This window comes from Larimichthys crocea, chromosome XIII (genome assembly GCF_000972845.2).
Source record: "Larimichthys crocea isolate SSNF chromosome XIII, L_crocea_2.0, whole genome shotgun sequence".
NCBI lineage: Eukaryota > Metazoa > Chordata > Actinopteri > Sciaenidae > Larimichthys > Larimichthys crocea.
This window is the reverse complement of record NC_040023.1, coordinates 14,695,422-14,706,961: the sequence shown is the minus strand read 5'-3', so window position 1 is coordinate 14,706,961 and position 11,540 is coordinate 14,695,422. Positions and strand designations below refer to the sequence as shown.

The window sequence follows — 11,540 nt, the reverse complement described above, 5'->3', positions numbered from 1 at the left end:
ATTTTTCTGTCACAACAGATTTCCCTTTCCATATTTTTTTCAGGGCTATGAACTGTGGTGTTGCAATATGAGTGCACCTGTCCAAAAGTCACTATGTTAGATTCGAGGTATATTCATCTGTACCGTATATATCTTATGTACTGGTTTGAACTCTAAACATCTCTTAGACCACATGTTTTTACCATGGATGTTTTTACTATTTCCTGTTTGTTCACGCATGCCCTTTTCCTGTTATGACATGAGTAAAATGTTCAAATTCTGATGTAATGCAATGTAATGTAACTTTCATATCAAGCTGCAGTGACGGGTCAATAAAGGTTCAAACAGGTGTCACCGGGATGTTTGAGTAATCTCTCAGTCATGAGGTTGGATGCTATTTTAAAACTCACACTAGATCATTATCATCATTATTATTATTATTATTGTTATCTTGATCACTGGGAATCTATATTTTAGTTTTGATGACAAAGAAATGATCCAGTTTCCAATTAATCGTCTCATTTATGTTTATGTATATTAACTGGACTGTTATCTACAGAAAGCAGCATGTATGATTTAGTGCATGTTTGAATGTGAGAATGAACTAGAAAACGACCTAAAAATGTTGGCCTCAAACATCAGTCACGGCTGTAACTGATCTTTGAGTTTGATGCTGAAGATCTTTGACACGTGTTCTGAGGTAAGGGTGGAGACAGTACTTGTGTTTCTGACCTCAGTATTTTTAAAATCCTCCCTACAGTGATGATACTGACATAAGATGCTCTTTAGGATGCATGTTGGGGTTAGAGGATATTCGGTCTTTCAAGACAAGTGCCAAACCAAAGAAACATGTTTCATATGTATCAGCTCCAAACGCCTGGACCTCTAATAATACAGTCAACAAAAAGATCTAATAAATCATTACAATACACTGAATGTAAAGTAGATTTTAAGCTGGGCCTCTTCACTCGCATGTTTCTGGAGAACTTGTCAAATTCCGTACTGGGATTTAGGCGGGCTATGAAGATTTGACATAGTTGATGGAGAATTAGGAGGGCTCCCCGTTTGTTTGCCACCCACTGAGCCGGTCTCATGATTTCTGCATGACCAGGCTTTGTGTATCTGAACTCGGTGCACATTGCCTTTTGTTCTCGCGCCCCCGGTGGGCAGCCGGACGGGCACAGAGCCTCCTTTCACCGTGCGCCGCTTGTTCTCCATCTCTGCTCCGTGCTGTACGCTCGCCTGAGCACGTCCCCCTTTCTTTTCTTAGGAAACTGCGAATGAAAACGGGACTACTATAAATACAGTACGGAAATTACGCGCGTCTTTTACGCGCAGCAAGTATGAGTAAGAGTAAAATGACGTGGACGTGTGAACGTGCCGGCGCACTTGTACCCCTTTGTATAAATCACAGATACGAGGCATGACCGAACATTTGACATAGTTAACAGGTCTTGACAAGATCGATTCACTGGATACACAAAGACCGGCACATAACGGTAAACAAACATTTATTTTTATTTATGATTCATGATGATTAATTCATCCGGTGTATTGCTATTTCCAAAAATATTGTTAACCTGAAACATCAAATCGATGCATGTATCTTTATTCTCAACTTATTTATTTATATTTATACGTAATTAGTTAAATTAAAGTTAAAGTTGCCTACTATAATAAAGCATTTAGTTAAATCCACTTGTACAGCATCACATGTTGCTCCATCGCGACAACGTGGGTTATTATATTCATTTATTTCCTCTGCAGCCCATTCAGGTTGTGTTTGATGCTTTCTAATGATTCAGATCAAGCAAAGCGACAGTAATTTAATTAGAAAAGAAGAGAGTTACATCACTTTTTCCTCTTTTGAGTTCATAACTGAAGCAGAAGAGGAGGGTGAATACGGAAGAGGAGGGGAGGGGTTTGCCTGTACTGTCAGTTTGAGTCCTGTTGAATTCACCGAGTGTCAGTAAAGTACTCCACACTGACGCACAGTGCTCTGAGTCTATTCGGTTTGTAGTTTATGGTCTTTAATGAGCTATAGGATACAGTGAGAGTTTCTGTTGTAACCCACAAGATATCCAGGCTCTTTAAACATTTACAAATTTGTAATTAATATTTGCTCATGTTGCTCTTGTGTTTGTTTTATTATCAGGTTTTCCTGCACTGACTATTTGCACAGTGGTGTGAATCCATAAGGGATAAAGAGACAGCTCAGTCTGAGAAGCTTCACTTTGTGATCTGAAGAGTCAGTTTTCCTCTTAATATCTTCTGTCAAGCAGAGAAGATGGAGCGCATGGAAGATGAGAAGGTAAACAAAACTGTTTCTTACTTCTGCTTCAAACACTTATTACTGTACATGTTCATTTAAGCTGTTACAATTGCCGGTGTTTCCTGAGGAAGAGTGTCATTCAGGTTTTTGCCATTGTTTATTTCAATTCTCCAAGCCTGTTTGGAGGCAACACCTCCCTAATGAAAAAGTGTGTGTGGTATTTACGAGGCACAGGTTGGCAATCCTGTATTTTTCCTCTTTGGCGAGAGCATGAGAGCCGAGCATTTCAGGACATGACTAAGAGACAGAGAGTGGGATACAGGGTGGTGGGTGGCAAGTTTGAACATGAGCATGTTTTAGTTTCCTGATTTTATTTGGGATGAAGCAATAGCAAGAGGACAAAGAGATCCTTGACAAGACAATAGGACAGAGGAATACTACATGCATCTAGTGATACAGGAGAGTTAGTGTTATTAATTAAAAGGCACATTTTAAATTTGAATACACTAAAATATAACTAAAGTCATCTACAATGTGCTTTCGCAAACCACCGCTGTGGATTGTCTTTTGTAACACATATTGCATTCAGTTGCTTCATTTTCGTTGCTGTTACTTACATAATCTGTGTTGGTGTAACCCCTCACCAGGCTGCAATGAATATTAACCTGTGCTCCAAAAAGTCTTGAATGAGCTTTATCAAATACGTCTCGCGCTGAAGAGAATAAATGAATAAATCAGGAGATCAGTCTGCAAATGTCAAGTTTGTGACAACAAACCACAAGAAAGAGTCCATGTCATATAGTCAAAAACTTGAAAACTTTGAAGGTATTGAAAGATAACAGGAATGCGGAAGTTGAGCGTTGAAGAAAATGGAGGTGTCTATCCAGAGTCATTCCTCTGAATACTGAGACAGACAATGAACTGTTCTATACNAAAGATAACAGGAATGCGGAAGTTGAGCGTTGAAGAAAATGGAGGTGTCTATCCAGAGTCATTCCTCTGAATACTGAGACAGACAGCGAACTGTTCTATACGGTGATGTAGAAAAAGTTATTGTTTTTTTATATATAGATTTTTAGACTCAAATGAATCAAACATAAGTACAGAAAATTACCACATTAAAAGAGTAGAAACTGAGCAATATTGATCTTGGAAACAGCAGTTAAGATGCATTTAGTAGCTGTTCTGGAGCTTCAGTCATGTTTCCCAAATACCATGGATTTGTGCATGTTTAAATGAGCGCTTCAAGCTTGCAAAGGATCAGTGTTCCCCCCGCAAGGGCGGCACGGTGGTGTTGTCACCTCACAGCAATAAGGTTTATGGTTCGAACCTGGAGTGCAACTTGTCCAGGGTGTACCCCGTCTCTTGCCCTAAGTCAGCTGGGATAGGCTCCAGCCCCCTGTGATCCTGTAAAGGACTGTACATTGTAGAACACATCTGCAGATATTGAAATTGTGTGCTATGTTTACTAATTTGACAAGTAATCTACTGAACACAACGCACACATAAAAATCAGACACGAGTGAAAGAGTCATGCCTGTGCGGCCACATAATGCGCTTTAGTCAGTCGGCCACTCCTTAATTAGACATGCTGCTATGGCAAGAGGATGATCTGATAGCGCAATCATCCTGTTTGAATGTTACTCAACTACAGCATGTTGCTGCAGATGTAACTGTATATTTCACATTCACACATATGAACCCAATACAATATACAAGCCCACATACAGCTTTGCTTAATCTAATCTCCTCTAGTCTAGCTCAGCTGCACCACAGATACACGTTGCATGTTTTTATTCATATGTTGGGTTATTTGAGGTGATCCTGTAGGAGAAGTCAAATATGGAATGTGTGTATTACAATTAAGTTTCCCTGTTTCCCTGTGATTATATTCTTAAATGTTTCTTTTTTTCTCTCTCTCTCCATCCTTATCATGCTTTTGTTCTCTTACAAGAATTTTGTATTTCCTTTTCTATCTATCTAGTTCATAATGTTTGCAACATTTCCTGTAACACATAGTTGACATGACAACGACAGTGTGCCCCGCTTGTTTCAGTCCTCATTATGAGACAAGTTCACGATGTCCCCCTGAGAAACACACTGTGTAATTAAAACTGATTATCACTATCTCAGGCCAGCCAAATATTCTAATGCAGCGATTCCTCTCGTGTGTTGTTTTATTCTGATCCACGTTTTTGGTGACTTAACAAGCACCTGATAGGAGCGGCCAAAATTCCATTCACCAAAAACAGAGATAAGGAATCTAAAGTTATTGAATTGCAGTAAATCATAAAAAGGAGGTGACTGATCTGATGAAAGAACAGAGAGTTTGTTTCTGACCGCCCCTCTGGTTTCAAAATGCTGCTCATATTGTGGCAGTTTGTTCCCAACGGACATGCTGTTGCAGGAATTTGTTATCTGTGCAGATAATTATATCATGTACATTGAAACCAAGCTCTTTCTTGCTAGAGGAGTTTTTTACTCGAGCATGATTCCAAATTGTGCACAACAATGTATTAATTTGCATCATGAATGTTACATAATCAAGTTAGTGTTGAAACAGGGGCAGATTTTGAAAACAGATGGATTAAACTGGGCGATTAAAATGGATTTCCCTTCATTAATGAGCCTATTTGGACACGAGCCCTTGACCATTAGATTCTGGATGCAAATAACGTGGTGTATCACAGAAAATAAAAAAGAGATGTAGTCACTGGGTTACTTACAGGCACCTTCACATAGTAGAATTTAAACCAATTACTCCATTCAGTTCTGCTTGGTTGGATATTTTTACATATTGCAAATTTCTCTTCCCAGCTGGAAGTACTGCCATGCAAGGGATTAATGTCAGGTGTATAAGCTTGTTATTATGAGCTAAACCCACTTTAATTCTGAAAACCAGCAGGGAAAAACATTCACAATAGGATTCAGTCTTATTCTCTCGGGGTGTCTTTAGCTACTTAGCTGAGAAATACTTCAAAGCTGCAAATCATGGAGCCTGTGCAGTGTTGTAACACCTAGTTTTCCCAGCAGCGCTGCAAATTGTAAAAACAAAAAGCTGATGAGGGCAGATGTAGAAAGGCTCATTGTGCAAAGTTACGAGTGTCACTAGGAACAACCAGAGCTTTGTGGAGCCAGGAACAGGCCATGTCCACCACACAAAACTGAGGGGAAGATTACATAAACTCTGTCTGCACATTGTTTTAATCTTTTATGTCTGTTTGTCTTCTTCTCTCTCAACAGCCCAAGAAGAAGGTGACCCTTTACCTTCTTTACTGTGTTTCAACTGCAGTCATTGGCTCTCTACAGTTTGGATACAACACCGGGGTCATCAATGCACCAGAGGAGGTGTGTGTATGCATAATGGACGTTTAGTGTTGTTAATGTTTTATAACAGCACGGGCAACCATTGGGGCAGTGGGCATAATTCCTGGATTAATAATAGATGCAACACCCTATCTTATTTTCTATTTATTATTATTGATTGTGCGCACTTTTTGAATCATTTGAACACTTTTATACTGTATCTGTGGCCTTGAACATGTGTCTGGCCTCATTCGAGAGCTCAGTATAATGAGAAAGCAATTATAAAAGCTATAGTGCCCCCATGTGGATGCATCAAAACTTTCAAATACACATTAGGTACAAGCTCTGTCAGGTCTACCCTAATTCTAAAACACGTATAGCCATTTCTAATCTTCCTACCCTTTTCTGTGGTTTGGTAGAAACTACGCAGTTTTTTCCATAATGTATCACTGGAGCGTTACGCGGAGCCTTTCAGCAAAGATGCCGTCACCATGGTGTGGAGTGTTGCTGTGGCCATCTTCAGTGTGGGAGGCATGATCGGGTCTTTCAGTGTCGGAGCAATAGTCAACAAGTTTGGCAGGTGAGAACATCAGGAATAAACTACTGTGGTAAATGCTGCAGTCAGTGCTTTGATGCAACATGACAGATCAGTAAATCAATCAAGTCCTTTATAAGATTATTAGTACATTTTCACTGAGATAACAAAACTATTAATTTATCAACATTTATCAAGTAGAATTGGCAAACATTTGGCAGTTTCAGCCTCTCATATGTGCGGATTTGCTGCTTTTCTTTATCACATTTGATAGCAAATTAAATGTTTGGTTTTGGACAGTTGGATCTCAAAAATACTAGGCATATGAAGTGATATTGGAGTCTGGAAAATTGAGTTAATGGAAAATAATCTGAAGATTAACCGATAATAATTACTCTCTTTACTAACTATGACCTTTCTCTCTTGTCTCTTATCACCAGACGTAAGTCTATGCTGCTCGTTAATATCCTGGCTGTAATTGGCGGGGGTCTGATGGGAGTGTCGATTCTGGCTCGATCTTTTGAGACGGTCATCATTGGCCGGTTGTTTATCGGCGTGTTCTGCGGTCTGTGCACGGGACTGACACCCATGTACGTAGGGGAGATCGCTCCCACTGCTCTCCGAGGAGCCTTTGGCACGCTCCACCAGCTTGGCGTAGTTGTTGGCATCCTGGTGGCGCAGGTACGATTATATAAGGAAACCACCTCAGACTCAACTCTGAAAATGTTTGGTGAGGTGAATGTACAAGAAATAAACTTCATCATCTGTTGTCTGTGTGTTTTAGATTTTCGGTCTGGAGTTTCTGCTGGGCTCACACACTCTGTGGCCTCTGCTGCTGGCTCTGACCATCCTGCCAGCCATACTGCAGAGCATAATGCTGCTCTTCTGCCCTGAAAGCCCCCGCTACCAGCTCATCGTCCTCAACCAGGAGGAGGAGGCAAGAAAAGGTCAGTTTTGAGACAGTTTATGCTATGCTAACAGGATGGCAACATTAGGTTTTAATGAGACTGAATCTGGAATTACACATGCATTTTTAATGATCTGCAGATTGAAGCATGTCCCGTAGATGAGGCGGCTGTGTGATTGATGAAACTTTTACCATGTAACATGTTCCAAGACCCTTCCAGCCTTTACATTATCTTTGCATAAATAATGTACTTACTTCCACTTTATTCATCCATCCATCCCTTCTTCGCTCTGTAGCGTTGGTGCGTCTGCGTGGCACTGAAGACGTCGGTGATGATATTCAGGAGATGAAGGAAGAAGGGATGAAGATGGCCATGGAAAAGAAAGTGACCATCCTCGAACTTTTCCGCTCCCCAAAGTACCGTCAACCAATCATTATTGCCATCGTCCTCCAGCTCTCTCAGCAGCTCTCCGGCATCAACGCTGTGAGTAAACATCATATGCTATAATAGAGTGCGTTAGGGATATTATTATCAAGTGTCAGTCTGAATGGAGAGTGTAGTCTTTAAATCTGTCATCTCACACATGGATCTTTAAAGGAGCATTCACTGAAATTATACAAATCACATGACAAGAGATGCTTCTTAGCTCCAGGCAATGTTAGATTAAGTGGAATAATTGAAGCCTCAAACACAGTGGTATTTAATAGGTATTTTGTTAATGAGGTCATGTAACCAGGCTGACTAAATGTGTTAGCGGTTGTTGCGTCTGACCTGACAATCACAGCAAAGCTGCTGTAGCCTGCGGCTAAAGGCTGCAGCACTGATTGAACTCTGACAGACACATCAACACTCACAACCTATATCACTCACCAGCACAGCGGCTAATAGAGTTATACACAGAGCAACCTGTGCCTCGCTGTGTAATTATTCCAAGAGGTTAAATATGCATGAATCAGTGTTTTTTATATTACAGACACGTTTTAGTGTCTTTGAGCTCACTGTTTGAGTTTTATCTACCATAGCAACTGCTTGCTGACATGTTGCACAGTCTAATTTTAAAGACTACACTAATTGTATTCACTGGAATAAATATGAACTCTTCCACTGTCTTCCCTTTCAGGTCTTTTACTACTCTACAAACATATTTAAAACAGCTGGTGTTACTCAGCCCATCTACGCCACCATAGGAGCTGGAGCTGTCAACACTGTGTTTACTGTTGTCTCTGTAAGTGTCTCACAACACATTTGATGTCTCAGTAAAAGGTTTTATATCTGTTTGGTTATTAATTAGTATTTTTCTTGGTTTGACTGCAGCTCTTCCTGGTTGAACGAGCAGGGCGAAGGACGTTGCACCTGATTGGACTGGCTGGAATGGCTATCTGTGCCCTCCTGTTGACCATCTCGCTTGCTTTGCAGGTGAGTGATGTTTGCATGGGTCTTCTTGTCCTGTGAGCTGTTTGAACATACAAATAAAGAGTGTCCTCATTGCTCTCTTGTAACCTGTCCTTGTTCTGATTGTTTCTCTTTCTGAGCAGAACACAAACCAATCCCTAAGCTACCTGGCCATAGTGGCTGTGTTCGGCTTTGTTGCCAGTTTTGAGATGGGTCCAGGTCCTATCCCGTGGTTCATTGTAGCAGAGCTCTTCTCTCAGGGGCCCCGACCGGCTGCCATAGCTGTCTCTGGTTTCTCCAACTGGAGCGCCAACTTCCTGGTGGGGCTGTCTTTCCCTAAGCTGGAGGTATGAACAATATTTACTTCATCAAAATCATGAGATGTACAAGCCGTGCGAGTTTGTCGTGCACTTACAATCATCTTTCTCTTATTTTCTCAGGAGCTTACACGCCCTTACACCTTCATCATCTTCATGGTCTTCCTCATCCTGTTCTTCATCTTCACCTTCCTGCGAGTGCCTGAGACCAAAGGAAGAACATTTGATGACATCACTCAGGGATTCGCTGCCAGTGCAGATAAATCTTCCCATTCCCCGGTGCCTGAAGCAGGGGTCGTGCCAGAGAGCAAAGAAGCTCCACCTGTGTCCCCAACAGAAAAGGTTCCCATGGTGGATCTTCCATAGAAACAATGAGCGTCCTTAGAGAGACGATGGAATAGGGTACAAGACAGACAACAGGTTTCAACTCAGTGTATTAATGCAGAAATAAGATTTTAGTTTCTTAATATGTGTTTTTAGAGTGTTATTTTTTTAAAGATTCACGTGTTACACATGCTAAAATAATTGACAGAATTATTTGTAATCCTACTTTAAACATGGGCCAAACTTAACTGAATTACCAGTATTTAATATTTGTGCCAGCTGCATGCACATTGCCACATAAGAGGATCAACATATGTTTAGTGTTAAGTCCCAGGTCTTCAGCTACCCCCAGTGTTAAAAGGTTGCAGGATTTGGATGGGGGGGGGTTTACGTATTGAGGTCAAGCTGGTTTTGGATCTATGGTAGTTTGACCCAAAAAAGACTGACTTGCTGTCCTGTCTGCCTGCCTGATGTGCCTTGCTGCTAGGGGGGGAGGGAGCCATGTTGCCTTAAGTCCATAGAAAAAAGATGGAGGAGGTGCCACAGACTTAAAATAATTCTATTTAAGCACAAAGATGGGAAGAAATACTTGTTTGTTTGTGTGTTGTTTGAAGTCAGTTTATGCTGATGAATAAGACAATGGGAACAGTTCTGTAAATTGGTAAATTTACATTTTCTGCCTCATACAAATTTACTGCCTCAAGTACATTGTTTGTATGAGAAGAAGGTGTAGTTTCGCACTGCCAAGCCTTAGCAAAGTCGCCTGATAGGGTCTGCTCTTTGGTACACAACCCAACCTGTTGTGTTTTATGATTTCATTGCACAGCCAGAATGACAGAAAAACTGTTGTAGTGCATTTGTTTACAGCATGCATTACAAAAACTCAGGTGGCTACTTGTGTTGTAGTGTATAATCGGCTTCTTACTGTTAAAAATATAGAAAATATCCATCACTGTACTTGAAACTCATTTGACATCTCTTTGGAGCAATAACTTCTGAATCACACGCCATGAAATAAAATGTCTTACAATCTCTAAAATAATTACATCAAATCAAATGTGCTTGTTACTGGTACACTGTTTTGTAAACAGTGTTCAAGTCTACTGATAATTAAGTTACAATACGTATCTTAAACGAGATATTATCCATGATGGCGTTGTTGAATAAAAACACTAAATTAAATGTATTTATTTCAGTGGTTAATGCACAAAAGATGTCTTATAATATGTATTTTAGTCTAATTATATCACATATTTTGTATATATGGTAAAATCTCCAGTTGCCGCATGATGATCAACTATTACAGCACAGTATACATGCTTTTAAGTTAAATATTTGTACAGCTGCATCTTCCTTTGGATGTGAACACACTCGTAAGGAAGCACTTTTCAGTGGTTAAGCTTTTTTTATTTGCACTTTCAGTCTGGCTGTTCTTTTGCTGATTGCTTTTATTGTATGTGGCTCTGTGTTACATGTAAATATAACGTACTGTATGTGTTAGGGTGTCTGTTTGTTCCTCATAATCCTGTTACATCCACTGATTTGTCTTGCACTCTGGAAATACTGTTACTATGGTGAATGTCACTTTGTTGTTTAACAGTAGACAGAAGTGAGAAGTGAGGATGGTTGAGTGAGACTCAGATAAAAGATGACCTTTACTGTTTTTCTATTATATAAAATATAATAGTAATATAATGTATTAAAATGAGTGACACTTGCTTTGAGAAAACTAAAAAGGAAATAAAATTGTCCAACTTTTAAGGGAATGTGTGACTTGAATTATGAGCATTAACAGTCTGTTATTTTTCTGTCTGTAATGCTCGAGTCAGTGAGTCAAAGCAAGTTTCCTTTCATGAATGTTTAATGTCTGTGCTGAAGTGAAAGTGGGAGAGGTTTGTCTGCTATTTTGTCTGCTACCCACTTCTTCTTCAGTGTGGCAACTTCATTTCCTTTTCTGTACCGGAGAAAAACCTCAGTTGGCTGTACAGTAATTCAATGTAGAGCTAACCAGTAATCTGAAATACTGAAATAAAGCCATGAGTTGAACATCAGAGTTCAGTTTTTCACTGGATCTGCTGCTGAACATTTGAGTTTAGAAAAATATGATCATGATCGTGTTTGTGTTTACATTTTTTAAGGAGTGTTTGCATGCTTCATATTTACTCCTGGGTTACACGGCTTCAAAAGCCTACCCAAAACACAAGTCGAGATCTAAGAGAATATTTATTCCAAAGAGGATTTCCTCTGAAACTGCACTCCAAGAGAACATCCCTGTTATTTTATGAATTTAGGGGGAATAAAATCCTATGTGAATTGTTGATCTTATTTTAAGACTAAAAAACATTAAAGATGTGAATTGTTGATCTTATTTTAAGACTAAAAAACATTAAAGAATCATGACTAAAGTCACTTATTTTACAGATTTTCTCAATTAAAAGATTTCTAATAATATATTATTTAAGTCTATTGTTAGGGGGACATGAAATAATGTTCATATTAATCAATTC

General features: G+C 39.6%; 1 protein-coding gene across 2 annotated transcripts; it reads left to right on the top strand.

Moving 5' to 3' along the window:
• Positions 1 to 1,324: 1,324 nt before the first annotated feature.
• Positions 1,325 to 11,079, top strand: slc2a3b (solute carrier family 2 member 3b). 2 transcript variants are annotated; one of them, XM_010750355.3, is made up of 11 exons: positions 1,325 to 1,478; positions 2,135 to 2,290; positions 5,495 to 5,599; positions 5,977 to 6,137; positions 6,533 to 6,773; positions 6,877 to 7,039; positions 7,296 to 7,483; positions 8,121 to 8,225; positions 8,315 to 8,416; positions 8,536 to 8,739; positions 8,833 to 11,079. In XM_010750355.3, exons 2-11 carry the CDS (start codon positions 2,267 to 2,269, stop codon positions 9,073 to 9,075), a joined length of 1,536 nt encoding a protein of 511 aa, XP_010748657.3. In that variant the 5' UTR covers positions 1,325 to 1,478; positions 2,135 to 2,266; the 3' UTR covers positions 9,076 to 11,079. The 2 variants fall into 2 exon arrangements, with proteins under 2 accessions (XP_010748657.3, XP_010748658.3); XM_010750356.3 differs by lacking the exon at positions 1,325 to 1,478 and adding an exon at positions 1,852 to 1,991 and having other exon boundaries at positions 8,833 to 9,075.
• The last annotated feature ends 461 nt before the right edge of the window (positions 11,080 to 11,540 follow it).